Source organism: Amphiura filiformis, chromosome 1 (genome assembly GCF_039555335.1).
Source record: "Amphiura filiformis chromosome 1, Afil_fr2py, whole genome shotgun sequence".
In the NCBI taxonomy this organism is placed as follows: Eukaryota; Metazoa; Echinodermata; class Ophiuroidea; order Amphilepidida; family Amphiuridae; genus Amphiura; species Amphiura filiformis.
In genome coordinates, this window is record NC_092628.1 from 66,582,185 (window position 1) to 66,600,068 (window position 17,884).

The 17,884-nt window shown below is 36.6% G+C and overlaps 2 protein-coding genes across 3 annotated transcripts in view; one reads left to right on the plus strand and one right to left on the minus strand.

Moving 5' to 3' along the window:
- The window catches only part of LOC140151372 (probable ATP-dependent RNA helicase DHX34), a 36,675-nt gene extending 30,154 nt beyond the window's left edge, over window positions 1-6,521 (minus strand). The window contains exon 1 of one of the 2 annotated variants that reach the window (XM_072173695.1): window positions 6,388-6,521. The gene's annotated coding sequence lies outside the window, so the exon portion shown is untranslated. Of the gene's footprint in view, window positions 1-6,333 lie in introns of both variants that reach the window. The other variant, XM_072173687.1, reaches the window with a different exon arrangement.
- A 78-nt stretch (window positions 6,522-6,599) lies between these two features.
- LOC140151385 (DDRGK domain-containing protein 1-like) lies at window positions 6,600-16,620 on the plus strand. The gene is given in 7 exon segments (XM_072173708.1): window positions 6,600-6,743; window positions 10,783-10,917; window positions 11,597-11,712; window positions 12,195-12,297; window positions 12,468-12,583; window positions 13,466-13,561; window positions 14,381-16,620. Coding segments are annotated over 7 exon segments (912 nt in total). The 5' UTR covers window positions 6,600-6,637; the 3' UTR covers window positions 14,621-16,620.
- The last annotated feature ends 1,264 nt before the right edge of the window (window positions 16,621-17,884 follow it).

The window sequence follows — 17,884 nt, forward strand, 5'->3', positions numbered from 1 at the left end:
GGGGCACACACCACTAAATAATCGTCCCATTGAAATACACGGGAAAATACAAGAAAGTAAGTTTGTTTTTCTACCCCATGTAACAACATTTTTAATATTTTTATCAAACCAATGTCTTAAATAAAGATTAAACTTTTATTTAAATTAAATTTTTGGGACAAGTTAAGACAAACTTGAGAGATACGAACTCCTGAACAGCGCCATCCCGAATTTCAGCCGACACGCTTTCGCCTCCTTACCAGTTCCGCCATGATATTGTTCCGAGGGCCTATTACCCATGCACATTCGATTCAGAAAATTTTCTGAACAGATATGTAATGTTGAGCTCCTATTCTATCTTTTTATCAAAACAACCAAGAGTCACTCAAATTTGGTTCCCTCGGGACGCCGATATATTTCGCACAGGTGCTATTTTTTACCGAACTATGAAGGGTTACACCAAATGCGGAAGGATTTAGTGTAGTGCACCCTTATAAGAAAAAATATTTTGATATTCTTTATTTTTGGAATCAGTGGTCAACATCATAAAAAAGTGTAATTGCTTTTTATCGCTAGTCACTCCAAAGTTATAAAACAGGACTCCAAACAAGCTCGGACTGAGTGAAAATATGATACTTTTCGCAATTTTCAGCATTCAAGGGCCAGAGCAACATTTTGACCATGTTAAACTCTATTTATAATCCCATTAACATCAGGAAAGTGACTTTGTTTACAAACATTTATGTACAATCACAAATTTAACATGACCGAAAAGCGACATGTGATCATTTCACCCCCCCCCCCCACTCTTAGATCATGCATAATATAAGGGCGTGTCAATAGGCATATGCCTTAAGTTGGGGGGGGGGGGGTGTTATGGGTAGATAGAACGGTAATTTGACACTCTAAAATGTTAAATTTCCAAGTTGCGTGTATTATTTTTGCAAGATCTAAAATTAAGAAACCCCATCATTAGAATTAATTGAAAAATTTCTCTCTTGGGAATTGAACATTTGGTCATAAGATAAAAATGCCGTTATTTTGTCATCATTAGGCCATAATATAGTATGCTTTGACTTTAAATGTCTATTGAGACCCAATTAAAGGTTCAGTGATTATTTTCAAAACGGTTATAATTGAGTTTTGATCTTATAATTACATTTTGCATCAAAATAATTCCAAAGATGTTTCATTTGTTCAGCACCGAGATAACCAAAAGTGACCACTTCTATGATATTGGGGCCAAAATAGCTCAATTTCAAGCACGGTCTTAAATTGTCAATTCGACGGGAACTTGCGTTTTGAAGCTAATTTCTCATGCGTTTAAGAATGAAATCGCGTATTTGTAGACGGAAATAGAAAAACAGACTTTTTTTCTTTGCAAAGACATCAGTTTCAGTCAAAAATCTCAACTTTTTGGCACTTAAAATCAGGTATTAATCATGTCCATAGCATTTAAAAATGAGTCTTCGAAGGGCACACACCACTAAATAATCGTCCCATTGAAATACACGGGAAAATACAAGAAAGTAAGTTTGTTTTTCTACCCCATGTAACAACATTTTTAATATTTTTATCAAACCAATGTCTTAAATAAAGATTAAACTTTTATTTAAATTAAATTTTTTGGGACAAGTTAAGACAAACTTGAGAGATCTGAACTCCTGAACAGCGCCATCCCGAATTTCAGCCGACACATTTCGCCTCCTTACCAGTTCCGCCATGATATTGTTCCGAGGGCCTATTACCCATGCACATTCGATTCAGAAAATTTTCTGAACAGATATGTAATGTTGAGCTCCTATTCTATCTTTTTTATCAAAACAACCAAGAGTCACTCAAATTTGGTTCCCTCGGGACGCCGATATATTTCGCATAGGTGCTATTTTTTACCGGAACTATGAAGGGTTGAACACCAAATGCGGAAGGATTTAGTGTAGTGCACCCTTATAAGAAAAAATATTTTTGATATTCTTTATTTTTGGAATCAGTGGTCAACATCCTAAAAAGTGTAATTGCTTTTTATCGCTAGTCACTCCAAAGTTATAAAACAGGACTCCAAACAAGCTCGGACTGAGTGAAAATATGATACTTTTCGCAATTTTCAGCATTCAAGGGCCAGAGCAACATTTTGACCATGTTAAACTCTATTTATAATCCCATTAACATCAGGAAAGTGACTTTGTTTACAAACATTTATGTACAATCACAAATTTAACATGACCGCAAAGCGACATGTGATCAGTTCCCCCCCCCCCCCCCACTCTTAGATCATGCATAATATAAGGATGTGTCAATAGGCATATGCCTTAAGTTGGGGGGTGTTATGGGTAGATAGAATGGTAATTTGACACTCTAAAATGTTAAATTTCCAAGTTGCGTGTATTATTTTTGCAAGATCTAAAATTAAGAAACCCCATCATTAGAATTAATTGAAAAATTTCTCTCTTGGGAATTGAACATTTGGTCATAAGATAAAAATGCCGTTATTTTGTCATCATTAGGCCATAATATAGTATGCTTTGACTTTAAATGTCTATTGAGACCCAATTAAAGGTTCAGTGATTATTTTCAAAACGGTTATAATTGAGTTTTGATCTTATAATTACATTTTGCATCAAAATAATTCCAAAGATGTTTCATTTTTTCAGCACCGAGATAACCAAAAGTGACCACTTCTATGATATTGGGGCCAAAATAGCTCAATTTCAAGCACGGTCTTAAATTGTCAATTCGACGGAACTTGCGTTTTGAAGCTAATTTCTCATGCGTTTAAGAATGAAATCGCGTATTTGTAAACGGAAATAGAAAAACAGACTTTTTTTTTCTTTGCAAAGACATCAGTTTCAGTCAAAAATCTCAACTTTTGGCACTTAAAATCAGGTATTAATCATGTCCATAGCATTTAAAAATGAGTCTTGAAGGGCACACACCACTAAATAATCGTCCCATTGAAATACGGGAAAATACAAGAAAGTAAGTTTGTTTTTCTACCCCATGTAACAACATTTTTAATATTTTTATCAAACCAATGTCTTAAATAAAGATTAAACTTTTATTTAAATTAAATTTTTTGGGACAAGTTAAGACAAACTTGAGAGATACGAACTCCTGAACAGCGCCATCCCGAATTTCAGCCGACACGCTCGCCTCCTTACCAGTTCGGCCATGATATTGTTCCGAGGGCCTATTACCCATGCACATTCGATTCAGAAAATTTTCTGAACAGATATGTAATGTTGAGCTCCTATCCTATCTTTTTTATCAAAACAACCAAGAGTCACTCAAATTTGGTTCCCTCGACGCCGATATATTTCGCATAGGTGCTATTTTTTACGGAACTATGAAGGGTTGAACACCAAATGCGGAAGGATTTAGTGTAGTGCACCCTTATAAGAAAAATATTTTTGATATTCTTTATTTTTGGAATCAGTGGTCAACATCCTAAAAAAGTGTAATTGCTTTTTATCGCTAGTCACTCCAAAGTTATAAAACAGGACTCCAAACAAGCTCGGACTGAGTGAAAATATGATACTTTTCGCAATTTTCAGCATTCAAGGGCCAGAGCAACATTTTGACCATGTTAAACTCTATTTATAATCCCATTAACATCAGGAAAGTGACTTTGTTTACAAACATTTATGTACAATCACAAATTTAACATGACCGAAAAGCGACATGTGATCATTTCACCCCCCCCCCCCCACTCTTAGATCATGCATAATATAAGGATGTGTCAATAGGCATATGCCTTAAGTTGGGGGGGGGGGGTGTTATGGGTAGATAGAATGGTAATTTGACACTCTAAAATGTTAAATTTCCAAGTTGCGTGTATTATTTTTGCAAGATCTAAAATTAAGAAACCCCATCATTAGAATTAATTGAAAAATTTCTCTCTTGGGAATTGAACATTTGGTCATAAGATAAAAATGCCGTTATTTTGTCATCATTAGGCCATAATATAGTATGCTTTGACTTTAAATGTCTATTGAGACCCAATTAAAGGTTCAGTGATTATTTTCAAAACGGTTATAATTGAGTTTTGATCTTATAATTACATTTTGCATCAAAATAATTCCAAAGATGTTTCATTTTTTCAGCACCGAGATAACCAAAAGTGACCACTTCTATGATATTGGGGCCAAAATAGCTCAATTTCAAGCACGGTCTTACATTGTCAATTCGACGGGAACTTGCGTTTTGAAGCTAATTTCTCATGCGTTTAAGAATGAAATCGCGTATTTGTAGACGGAAATAGAAAAACAGACTTTTTTTTCTTTGCAAAGACATCAGTTTCAGTCAAAAATCTCAACTTTTGGCACTTAAAATCAGGTATTAATCATGTCCATAGCATTTAAAAATGAGTCTTCGAAGGGCACACACCACTAAATAATCGTCCCATTGAAATACACGGGAAAATACAAGAAAGTAAGTTTGTTTTTCTACCCCATGTAACAACATTTTTAATATTTTTATCAAACCAATGTCTTAAATAAAGATTAAACTTTTATTTAAATTAAATTTTTTGGGACAAGTTAAGACAAACTTGAGAGATATGAACTCCTGAACAGCGCCATCCCGAATTTCAGCCGACACGCTCGCCTCCTTACCAGTTCCGGCCATGATATTGTTCCGAGGGCCTATTACCCATGCACATTCGATTCAGAAAATTTTCTGAACAGATATGTAATGTTGAGCTCCTATTCTATCTTTTTATCAAAACAACCAAGAGTCACTCAAATTTGGTTCCCTCGGGACGCCGATATATTTCGCATAGGTGCTATTTTTTACCGGAACTATGAAGGGTTGAACACCAAATGCGGAAGGATTTAGTGTAGTGCACCCTTATAAGAAAAAATATTTTTGATATTCTTTATTTTTGGAATCAGTGGTCAACATCCTAAAAAAGTGTAATTGCTTTTTATCGCTAGTCACTCCAAAGTTATAAAACAGGACTCCAAACAAGCTCGGACTGAGTGAAAATATGATACTTTTCGCAATTTTCAGCATTCAAGGGCCAGAGCAACATTTTGACCATGTTTAACTCTATTTATAATCCCATTAACATCAGGAAAGTGACTTTGTTTACAAACATTTATGTACAATCACAAATTTAACATGACCGAAAAGCGACATGTGATCATTTCACCCCCCCCCCCCCACTCTTAGATCATGCATAATATAAGGATGTGTCAATAGGCATATGCCTTAAGTTGGGGGGGGGGGTGTTATGGGTAGATAGAATGGTAATTTGACACTCTAAAATGTTAAATTTCCAAGTTGCGTGTATTATTTTTGCAAGATCTAAAATTAAGAAACCCCATCATTAGAATTAATTGAAAAATTTCTCTCTTGGGAATTGAACATTTGGTCATAAGATAAAAATGCCGTTATTTTGTCATCATTAGGCCATAATATAGTATGCTTTGACTTTAAATGTCTATTGAGACCCAATTAAAGGTTCAGTGATTATTTTCAAAACGGTTATAATTGAGTTTTGATCTTATAATTACATTTTGCATCAAAATAATTCCAAAGATGTTTCATTTTTTCAGCACCGAGATAACCAAAAGTGACCACTTCTATGATATTGGGGCCAAAATAGCTCAATTTCAAGCACGGTCTTAAATTGTCAATTCGACGGGAACTTGCGTTTTGAAGCTAATTTCTCATGCGTTTAAGAATGAAATCGCGTATTTGTAGACGGAAATAGAAAAACAGACTTTTTTTCTTTGCAAAGACATCAGTTTCAGTCAAAAATCTCAACTTTTTGGCACTTAAAATCAGGTATTAATCATGTCCATAGCATTTAAAAATGAGTCTTGAAGGGCACACACCACTAAATAATCGTCCCATTGAAATACACGGAAAATACAAGAAAGTAAGTTTGTTTTTCTACCCCATGTAACAACATTTTTAATATTTTTATCAAACCAATGTCTTAAATAAAGATTAAACTTTTATTTAAATTAAATTTTTTGGGACAAGTTAAGACAAACTTGAGAGATACGAACTCCTGAACAGCGCCATCCCGAATTTCAGCCGACACGCCGCCTCCTTACCAGTTCCGCCATGATATTGTTCCGAGGGCCTATTACCCATGCACATTCGATTCAGAAAATTTTCTGAACAGATATGTAATGTTGAGCTCCTATTCTATCTTTTTATCAAAACAACCAAGAGTCACTCAAATTTGGTTCCTCGGGACGCCGATATATTTCGCATAGGTGCTATTTTTTACCGGAACTATGAAGGGTTACACCAAATGCGGAAGGATTTAGTGTAGTGCACCCTCAGACAGTGTGTGATTTTATTAACAAATGATTAATAAATTTATAACTAGTATAAGCTTACCTATTTAATACGTTAATAGCTTAGCAAAACATTTCACACAGCTAATATTAGTACCTGTACATGTTCCATCATTAGATCTGATCTTGTGAGTAAAATCGTGTATAAAACGTTGACACAGGTCAACTGAATGTTGGATTGAATTTTACATTGAATTGCATTTTTTTTCTGTATGTTTTTAGTTTTATTAGCGAAAGCCTGTCTCCCATCAATCATACGGTTAGTCTTTCGCACAGTAGAGTAGCCGCACACGGATCAAAAGCATTGACCACGCAAGACTTCACAAGAGTACAAGCCACAAAACAAAATGGAAGGATTTAGTGTGGAAGGACCTGTACTTTTGGGTGTAATTTGTGTGGCAATTGCAGCCGTTGTAGGGGCTGTGATTTTCTTTGTAAATCAACTGAAGAAAGGTAAGATATTATTCTATCGAAAATCAAGATTGGCTTGTGATTTAATGCTCGCATAGTTGTGTAAAGAGACGCAATATGTTCTTCTTTTTCTTCCTAATGTTAAATGTTGCAATATGTTGCAACCATGCAACAGTGCAATGCATGATTGAATGTAGGTATATATGCTAGTAGATACAGACTTTAAGGTACATATTTCGAGGTGCATAACAGACACAAAATTTGTGTCATAACAAACACCAAATTGGTGTCGATGACCTGACATGCATGCATTCTTTTGTGATGGTCTTTCAATTTGTGCCGAGTGTCCTTGGCAGACTTGACTATGCTTCAGTGGTCATGAAAGGATTCAATAGATAACCTCTGCCCCACTAATCCCCAGCTATTGTCTGAAATTGCACCTCGGAAGATATATTATAACAACTCAGTCCCTCAAATGATAGTCATATAACGACCAAAAGATAAATGACTGACTATCATTGAGGACTGAGTTCCGCAGATCTAATATGCTAGGTGAATTCAAATTTGCCATCAAACTGCATCATTTTACGTTTTACATATCAAATTAAAGCCTGAGTAAAGAAAGCCAAAACTGAAAACATTAAATTGTCATAGCACTTTCCGTAACAAAGTTACATCTTGTCAAAGTAAAAGACTGACTTTCATCAAAAAGATTCTGCTAGCAAAATTCCCCAATGGCATTTAGGGGTGTTTCTAGATCTTATGCCCCCAGCATACTTTTCTGCCGCTGCGGCAAGCGGCAGGGCGTTTCAGCCAATGACAAGCCGTGATTGTGTCCGTTTGTCTGCAATGCGCGGCAAGCGGCAGGGTAGTATGAAACTATGCCTGCCACTTCCACATACTTGTGCATAATACGGAAGGTCGATTTGTGCCCATAAATGTTTAGGCCTATGTTAAACTGTATGTTATACAAATTGTACAGCTATCATTTCTACCCTATGACGAACCGACATACCTGTAAATCAAATAGCCCACAAAAAACTGGTCATCGCTGGTATTTTTCATGAAGAAAAACGACACTTTTTTACGCCGGAACATGTCCCAAAACACGTCAGCTGACGTACAAGCCTCCCCACGCATGTACATAAACAAGCCGTGTTCATTGTTTAATTGTCACCTGCAGCTGTTCGCAAGAAAACTTTCTGCATAAAATTACCTGGGGTCGTTATCAGGCCTGAGACACACTGGCGCTAGTTTGAGGACAGTCACTATGAGTTACTAATGTCGGCACATGCAGAAAATGCGTGATGGGTCGCCATTTTGTGACTCGTGCAAGCTAACACAAACAAATTATTGGACTTAATAATCTTTTCAAGTTTTAATAAAACGTGCATCTATCATGATAATATTACATTTTATTATTTTATTATTTGAATTACATAAGCTATGTCAATTTTGTGTCCATGTTAATTTTTATATGGATTTACCTGTGTTGATTTTAAACTGTTGTGAACGTAGAGCTACGCAAATTGGCAGGCGATTACCCACCATGCAATGCGAATACACGGAAACGATCCAGTTTAGGATGCATCGCAGTTCCTGTTGTGTAAACCAGGCGTAAACCGCCCATCCAACCTGATCGTGTGCACAGGATTTGTGCTGGAGGCTAGTTAATCGCACAACCAATGCGCAGAAGAAGACCTTGATACTAGGCGGAGCTTACGTTTCACAAGAATGATTGACAGCTGTGAGTAAGTGAAATTCTGTTCTGTGATTGGTACAAAAATATGGTTCTCGTATAAATGAATATATTATCCATGGCTTCAAAATTAGGAACCGTTTCTTCCACAGAGCCCCCTATGGTCTCTACTCATCATACACGACCGTAGAAGATCTGGCAGCGACGACGCCAATCAGGCTAGCTATTTGTATGGGCGTGGCCTCTCATCCTTTTTATTATCTCTGGTCTTGTCACGCTGGTAGATTAAGCCCACCTGTGATTACTGACCTGGATCTGACAGAAGATTGTGGAATTTACGATTTTCAGCAGCAGGATTTTATGAAACTGCCAATATTTGCAAGTATTCTGAAGGATCGGTAATAATTAAAATATTTTTCATGGTGTCGGTAGTGCAAGTTGAAGTTAGTGAATTTGTGGTTTTGTATGTTATGTGCAAGAGTGTTTTCAGGAAGCGTAAATAGGCAGGCCGTTATGCTAAGCTCTCCATGTTATATGTGAGTTCGGCGAAGAACTGGACACATCACACGGTAGTGTGATGTGTCCAGCCTGGATATAGTATGAAACTAGTCCTGCCAGCAAGACTTCAGTCTTTATCATAATGACATCTACGGACCTAGGTATGACGAGTTACAGTTACTGGAACTAGTATGAAACCAGCTTTAGTCTCATGGCGATAGCAGCTTTTTTTAATGGAACTGCTATCAAAATCCCTCTAAAATTCCATGTGCGACTTGATTATCACCATAGAAAATCATATATTTGGGTCAAGTGAAGTATAGAAAACATATCTATGTAGGTTTCTTTTACCGACCTATTCTCAAAAAAAAATTCAAATTTATGTAAATATGCATTGTGTTTGGGCCCCGGTCTTGGCGAAATTCGCTGACTAGCAAATGTGTTAACTAAGTAAGGTTTGCCTGGGATACCTAATGACCAAGGCTGCAATGACATTGTTTGGGTACTAGACTGCGGAAAAAAGGATAGTCAGCAGGGGTTTGAAATTAAGTGGGAGACGGGAGCCGTTTGGCCCCCAGAAACTCTGAAATGGCCCCTGGATCATCGACCATCTGATCTCATTTAGTTGAGGGTCTGTGCAATAATTACGAGCCCCCCCCCCCCTAGACTGCGGAACTCAGTCCTCAATGATAGTCAGTCATTTATCTTTTGGTCGTTTTATGACTATCATTTGAGGACTGAGTTGTTAATATATTTTCCGAGGAGCAATTTCAGACAATAGCTGGGGATTAGTGGGGCAGAGGTTATCTATTGAATCATTTCATGACCACTGAAGCATAGTCAAGTCTGCCAAGGACACTCGGCACACATTGAAAGACCATGTCAACTCTCGACAAAAGAATCATACGACACCAATTTGGTGTTTGTTATGCTCCTCGAAATTAGTACCTTACAGTCTATGTCTGCCCCCCCAGCCTTTTTAGAGCGTTTTATTGAAAAGGTGCTCCATGAATGTGTGTCAAAATTGCTTGCCCCCCCTCTCAGTTGGCCAAAATTGCTTGCCCCCTTTTCGGTTTGCCAAAAATTTCTTGCCCCCCCCATTTACCCTCCCCAGGGCTCATAATTTCTCACAAAACTGGCCCCCTGGATTAGGCTTGGGCATCGCCAGTCTTTCGCATATCACGTATCGCGGCCATAAACATATCATAAAATAAATACATCTTGGTGAAACAATTCAAAAAATTCGATTTTTTTTTTATCACGGGAATAAAATCCAAATAATTACAAATTTTAATTAATACAAAAGGAAAAGCAAGAAATTTCAGTGCATATTATTACAGGCAATTTAGGGGCGAAAAATATCATGTAAAACAGTGTGGTCATGGTGGTAGTTGAGGATGACATTATTGGGGAAAAAAAAAAAGGTTTGTCTCAAAGCTCACAAGATATTTAAAAACAAATGCGAAATGCAATTTTTTTATTCCTGACTTTTTTCATGGTATTTTGAGAAAAAAGTCTGATTTGCGCCGATTTTTTCTGGAAAAAACTATAAAAAAAAATTTGAAATAAAAAAAATTTCCGCATTTCTTTTTTGTCAAATCGTGTGATTTTACAAACGTGCGCGCAAGCTTTGAGACAAAACAGAAGTGCGAATAACAATCTGTGCAAATATGGTAGGGCGCAATCCAAATGGCGGTCAGCGTGTGCGCAGTTTGTTCGATGCACAACACAGCGCGCACAGAGGTTACTAATATTTACGCTGACCTATTATATTAGCGACCGCGTTTAGCGTTTATGTTTTGGCAAATAAATAAAAATTATTGGATCGCACTTGCTGCGTATATTATTAATGAGTTTATGAAATACTTATTATTTCCTTTGTAGAAGCTGCTCCTCAAGAAGCTAGGAGACCAGTACCCAGAGCCCGAGATGATGGATCAGTTGTACCTGCTGCTGCTGCAGCAAGAAGACGTGGTGGGAGAGACAGGATGAGAAGACAGAGAGATATGGACAGTGAAGGTAAGAAGATGAAGGAAGGATACCAGGATTGCATGATCAGACTTGACATTTTGTATGGCCACATAAGTTTCTTCAACTTGAAGTAAATAGTGTAATACTAAGTTTAAGGAACTACTTTACAAGAGAACCCATATTTCTTGAGCATTTTACATGTGTAAATATACTGTAAAAAGAAATATGATTGTTTTTCAATTAAAATGGTGTAATTAAAAGTGTGTAGGTTGAAGAAATGAAGGCATGAACTGAAAGAGCAGCAATAAATCTTGAGGTACAATATAATGTTATAACTGGTACAGAAGTGCACTAAGTTGTACTAGCTACATGCATGCATGAAGGTGGATTGAACACCTTCAAATTTAAATTTTAAATGTGAGAGAATAATGAATCTGTTTTTGAAATACTACTTTGAAATTCAGTTGAATGAATAAAGTATGCCATTTTAGTTGATTTCACACCTGCTGTATCCCTTTAACCTCTCTGTGACCTTGAGCATGTTGTCATATTTGAATGGTGGGAATACATTCATTGTGTTGTGTACATGTACATTCAATTGATTCCTCCCATCTGGGACCTTACTGATTATTTAATTTTTTCAATCCGCTCAGTTACATTCATGACCCCCATTTTATTAAACAATATTAATTATTTAAAAAGCAACCTTTTATCTGTCTGTTTTCAGAGGAAGATAATGAAATTCCAAGAGAAGAATTTGGTGATGATGGTGAAACCAAGAAAATTGGAGCCAAGAAAGCGAGGAAACTGGAGATGAAAGAAGAGAAGCGAGCACAAAGACAAGTGAGCTAAACTATACTGTCATTGTAGTGAAAACATTCTCAAATGGCAGGGCTGTCAAACAGTCCAAAATATGCAAAACAGAGACAGCTCATGCCATTGTCAGGCCCTGTACCCCAGATTTCATTGATCTGTGAATACATGGTTTCATTGTGACTGGTCTATGTATCCCTGGGTTTGCATCATATCAGTAATAAGTAGTAAACTGTAATGATGTACATGTAAAGAAGTTTCTAATGTCAGTGAAACTCATAATGATATAACTGCTTGAAATTATTAGAAAATTTATGAACAGGTTGAATTATTTTTGGAGGCAACCCTTTCCAAAACTGTGGTCATCCCTTGTCAGGAATTTGTGCCTCAGGCTGGTTGCTCATCTCGAAAATGTGGTTTGACACCACCATAATGCACATTGCACGATTAGGTCCTAAAGATAATGCTAAATGCTATATATTGTTACAAATGCTTTGTATTTCCATTTTCAGGCCGAGCTGGAGGATAGGGAGGAGAGAAAGAAACGCCAAGAACTTTTAGATGAACAAAGAAGAAAGGAACAAGAGAAGGAAAAAACAAGAAGAAGCTGAAAGGGTCAGTTTTGATTTGCAACTTTTAGTTTTTAACATGTAACAATCTTCTTGTCATTGAGCACTATATAATATTTATGTATGATATTCAACAAAATTAAGATAGTATCGCCTTGTGATTTCCAGGGTTGATTTTGATCAAGTTTATGTTTATTTGTTTATAACAGGAAGCAGAAGAGCAGAAAAGGAAAGAGGAGGAGGAAAGACGGGAACACGAAGAGTACTTGAAATTAAAAGAAGCATTCACAGTTGATGAAGAAGGTCATGAGCAAGTCCTTACAGATCAAGAGGTAAGTCAAGCACATAGAATTCCCCCTTTACAATGATATGTTGTATGCAGCTAAACACCTGTACCTCTTACTGAAATGCTGATAAACAAGCAGGTACATGGAATCCCTGCTCCTTTTGTTCCTTGAGTTTAGAATTCATTTGTTAAGAATTTGAATAAATCCCTGTTGATTATAAACAGTTACCAGAGGCACATGCTTTTTTACTTGCATGATGATGCAGACCCCTATTTGCAAATGAAAGGTTCAATCATGGACCTTTATCAGATTATTGACCAGCTATCAACATGGATGTTATTTTGGCATCACTTTTCTCGGGCACATATTTATATGATAGAGACACTCATGTTTCCATTTCTTTATTACATTTTTAAAATCATGTACCCACGGCTGTTTTGATGTGATCATTTATTACTTTTGCAAACAAAATATCATGTACAACCCAATTTTTGGCTTAAACAGCTAATAGCGATATCATGCTAATGTATACAGATGCTTTTGAGTTATTTTCACCTTTAAATTTCCCCCCTTTTACAAAATTATTCACTTTTACAGCATTTTTTAAAGCTTTTCAGATATAGAATGTATCTATTTATGACAAAATTGTTGGCGCTATTTAGTTACTGAAAACTACTCTTTCAAGCTTTTAATACAAAAAATTTCTTTTATTTTTTGATGAAATATGTTTATAAAATTTCTTTGCTGCTTGTTTCACCTATTCCATCTGTTTTAAAGGCAGTATTGATCACCTACCCCTTGTAAATTAAGAAATATGATTTAGGTTAAATAGCGCCATCTATAGTTTGCATTAAGTTAATAATGAAGCCAATTCTATATACATCAAACAACCGTGTACCTATTTCTTTGCTACATTTTTATTCACAGAGTCAGAGTTTATTACAAGAATTTGTAGATTATATTAAGAAGATGAAGGTTGTGGTGTTGGAAGATCTTGGAGCACAATTTAACATTAGAACACAGGTAAAGCTGTTTACTTGCATAGGATTTTGTTATTGGATAAAATGTAAATCAGTAAAAATAATTCACAATAGGATACTAGCGGACATTTTAACTGTTAGATTTTTCATGTTGACGGTTGACCCAGGACTAAGAAAGGAAAATGACAAATTTAAATGTTTGCTGCTTTTTGTATGTTACACAATATGACATTGGTGGCAATCAGTTACAAGACATGAACCATCTAGACCTAAGCCTTTTATGTTTGCTGAACATGCATGGCTTTAACATGCATTAGCTGGCTGTCTATCTAATTTTTCTGATATCAGAGGCTCAGTGTCATAGGGTAATTGGGGTATGTGTCACTTAATCAATCCCAGGACTTCAAGCCTCATTTTCGCATGTGATATAGTTGAAGAAGAATGTGATTGAACAGGATGAGGCTTTCATTGGTTAAAACATAAGTCATGATTCCTTGAACAAATGTACCACAATAGTCAGTGTTGTAAGAGGAACTTTGATATTCATACTATTAGTCAAACCCATAACCTAGTTATCTTTCTATATAAAGGAAGATATAAACAGCCATTGGTCAATATTTGTGCAAATGACTTACCTTCAAAATTCACTTATGGAAATGTTTTTGTGATGTTTTGGGATAATGGAAATTTAAATCATTCAGAAATGTTCAAAGGAAATCATTTGACCTTTTATTTTGAAATCAAAGTGTTCTCTCATTCATGTAGAATATAAGTTTTTCAATTATGTCCGATCTTATAATTCCGAAATCTTTTGATTTTCAATTTGTAAAGTATAAAATTATGTGCACTTTTTCTCCTGTAGGAAGCCATAAAGCGAGTGCAAGAGCTTCAGGAGCAAGGAAGGTTGACAGGTGTCATTGATGACAGGGGAAAATTCATCTATATCTCACAAGAAGAATTAGAAGCGGTCGCTAAATTTATACGACAGAGAGGGCGTGTGTCTATCGCTGATCTTGCTGAAGCTAGCAATACATTAATAACATTGAATCCGGAAAATCAAGATACATATCAAAAGAAATTACTAGGAGAGACTGAAGCATGATTTCAATAATATTGAAAATCTTTCTAGTAGTTTTCTATTTGCATGAACCGATAGGGAGGTGGTGGAGAAAGGCATACTCTAACTTTTAAGAGAAATCTTTTCAATTGATCCCTTAAATAGCCATCTCAAAACCAGGTTCTACTTACAAAGTGTGTGTTGTTTGCATGAACCTCTTTCATACACATGCCTTCATTTATCATATTCTCTTAAAATCATTCTAGTGTCCTGCATAAGAGGTTGCAAGAATAGGGCAAAATATAAAACTGGACTACTGAGTATGTGTTTGTATGAAGAGCCTGGTTTTGGTTGCAAGATGGTGGATTGGTGCAAATGTTCAATATAGGCATTGAAAGTTGTACAAGTGCCTTGGTGCTTTTAATTTGCAGAAATGTGTATAACAACCCCCACAGGATGGTACATACACTTCCGGTGTGGTAACCACAAATCACTATGTTTTTGTTCACACCATTTTTAAACGAAACATGTCTTAGGCATTGAATTTCACTGGAGTAATGGGGAAAATATAAGCTTTCTTCTGATACCAAAATCTCAGTTTTGATTAATACAAATGGGGAATGAGGCTGCCGGTTGGGTCACAGACCTTTAATTTAACAATAGTTACATCCACCAAAGTTTTTAACCTCTGTTGATCTTTCAGAATAAAATCCTCTGAAAAACTTATTGTTTGGATTAACTAAATTTCAATCTTTAATATGCACTGAAGTTGACTACCTTGGGATGGTTGAGGTGGAAGAGAGGGATAGTGGAATTCAGAATAATCGAAATACTAAAACTATTGTCTGGTATAGGTATGTATGTGGACATTGTAGGCCAATTTTGTAATTGAATTTATGGGTGTCCTCGCACTTGCAAAACCAGTTTCAGCCAGTTACTGTCACCCTTTGAAGCACCCACTCTTGCCAATTGTCCAAAACATGCCTGCCTTTAGCTTTTGGTCTTCTTTGGCAGGTAAAAAAACACCCTCTCATGGGTTCATATGTCATTTATTTAACTTGGTGACATTGCATGCATTATATGTTAAAGATAGTGTTTTCCTTCCTTTGTCAAATAAACTCCTCAAAAAAAGTTTGGAAACTTTCAAAAACGGCTGTATACCAGATATTTTTGAAATCTATATACATATTGTTTTCTATCAGTGAAAACATTGTTCTTTCCTGTCAACAATGACACCTCATTTGTGACAATAACTTATTCCACGGCTGAGTAACTTTCTTTGAAAGACAGAGGTCTCAAAGAAAATGTGCCAATAGACAATTTTCTGTGCTAATCTCATTGCTTTGAATGAATTAATAAGTGAGTGGGTTGATGCATGAATAAAAGAATGAATGAAAAATTGTTTGCAGTATATCATTTTGAATGAAAATGGCTAGGATGGGATTAACAGTTCTTCATAGTGGTCATTTGCAAAGAAAGTTCTTGCCAGTTCTAATCAACCATGGTTCGATTATCAGATCTGGATAAGGTTCGAGCTATTGGTCAGCTTGAGGCTGGCATACCTCAGAATCAGGTTGCGACAACTTTTCAAGTTTCCCGCAGTATGATCTCCATGCTAAAAGCCAAGTTTCGTCAGACCGGAGATGTCAAAGACAGATATTAAAGTGGCCACCCAAGTAAAAAAACAGCTGCAGAAGACCAGTACATCAGGCTGCCAGCACTTCGAAACCGTAGACTAATGAAACAGTGTGATATTCCTTACTCACGTTTATCGATGCAAATGGCGCAGATAATGGCAGATTTGGCACATTTTGTTTAAGACCTCTCCGTCTTTCAAAGACAGTTACTCAACCGGCGTGGAATAATTTATGGTCAAAAATTTGGTGTCATTTTTGACAGGAAAGAACAATGTTTGTATTGATATGAAACAATATGGAAGTAAATATCATATATGTGACACGCTCTGGTCCATGGGGGCCAAAGGAGGCATTTTTGAAAACTGAGTTACTGTAATTATTACATTTATATAAATAAAAGGAAGTCGCTAAATCTTGTTCGCGAAAAGGCTCCGAGATTGACTTTCAGTTCTGATTTATACGTACATTGATCGGGTACATATTGCCATTAAACCATCTGACGTTCACTTTTGCAAACTATTGAGTCACTATGGAAATAACAAAAAAAATTGTTGGTTGCTAGGCCGTTGAGGTCAATAACCTTACAGGTCAGGGCATGACAGCAAACGCGTCAAATGCAAGCGGTGTCCAACACGCGCGTTAAGTGGCGAGTCACGCACCTGCGCGTACACGGCACCATGGTTTCACGCGCATTGCAGCGCATGGTATGGACGCACTAAATGTTGGCTTACCGCGCGTAGGCCTACGTATGTGTACGTCACTGACTGCTTCTCTGAGACAGTGGCGGATCCAGGAATTTAGGAAAGGGGAGGCACACTCGAAGTTTTGGCGCCACCTTTTGAATGACTACTGAAACACCATTGTGTCGCGCCATGCAGGGGTTGTGTCCTCTCAGAATTGGAAACTTGGTCAAAGTAAAGGCCTTGAAGCCATTTCGGGGGAATCATTGGGTGTAAGCTGATGAAAAAGGGGTCATTGGGTGACAGATTTGAAATTCTGCGGCCCCCGCAAATAAATCTTGGCTATAATAGGCCTATCTTAAAAATGTTTTGCAGCAACTTTTAAACAGTGTTGCTTGCATGTTTTATACCATTATAACCAGAAATTGAAACCCTTTCTAGCAACCTCTTCTAACCTTAGCCTTTTATGTTTGTTGGGATAAAGTTAAAATCAATCATTTTGTCACGAGCTGTTTCAAAAGAGGGATTGAGTGAGTAATAACACAGGTCTGGATATTCACTTAAACTTTAGCTTCTTTGATATGACAGGAGCTAACATAGTGCCTATGATTATCAAGCTAACATGATCATTACTATACTGGATGAATAATCTTCACCAAGACACCGTGATTATCATCACCGTTTACCATGTTTACTAACCACTCCCGTTTACTAACCGCTCCCGTTTACTCAACTAGCGGGTCCTACAATAGGCTATCATTTACTGAAAACACCAAAGGTCTAGCATACTTGGTTCTAAAGTTATGAAGTTTTTTGATGCCTATTTTTTTATGTATTTTATTGTTTTTTTACTCCATATTTTTACCTTTATCTCAGTTTCAAATTTGCCGCTTTTGGCACCCATGGACCAGATCGTGTCACATATTGCTGATATATAGCCGTTTTTGAAAGTTTCCAAACTTTTTTTGAAGACTTTATTTTGTTTGCTATTA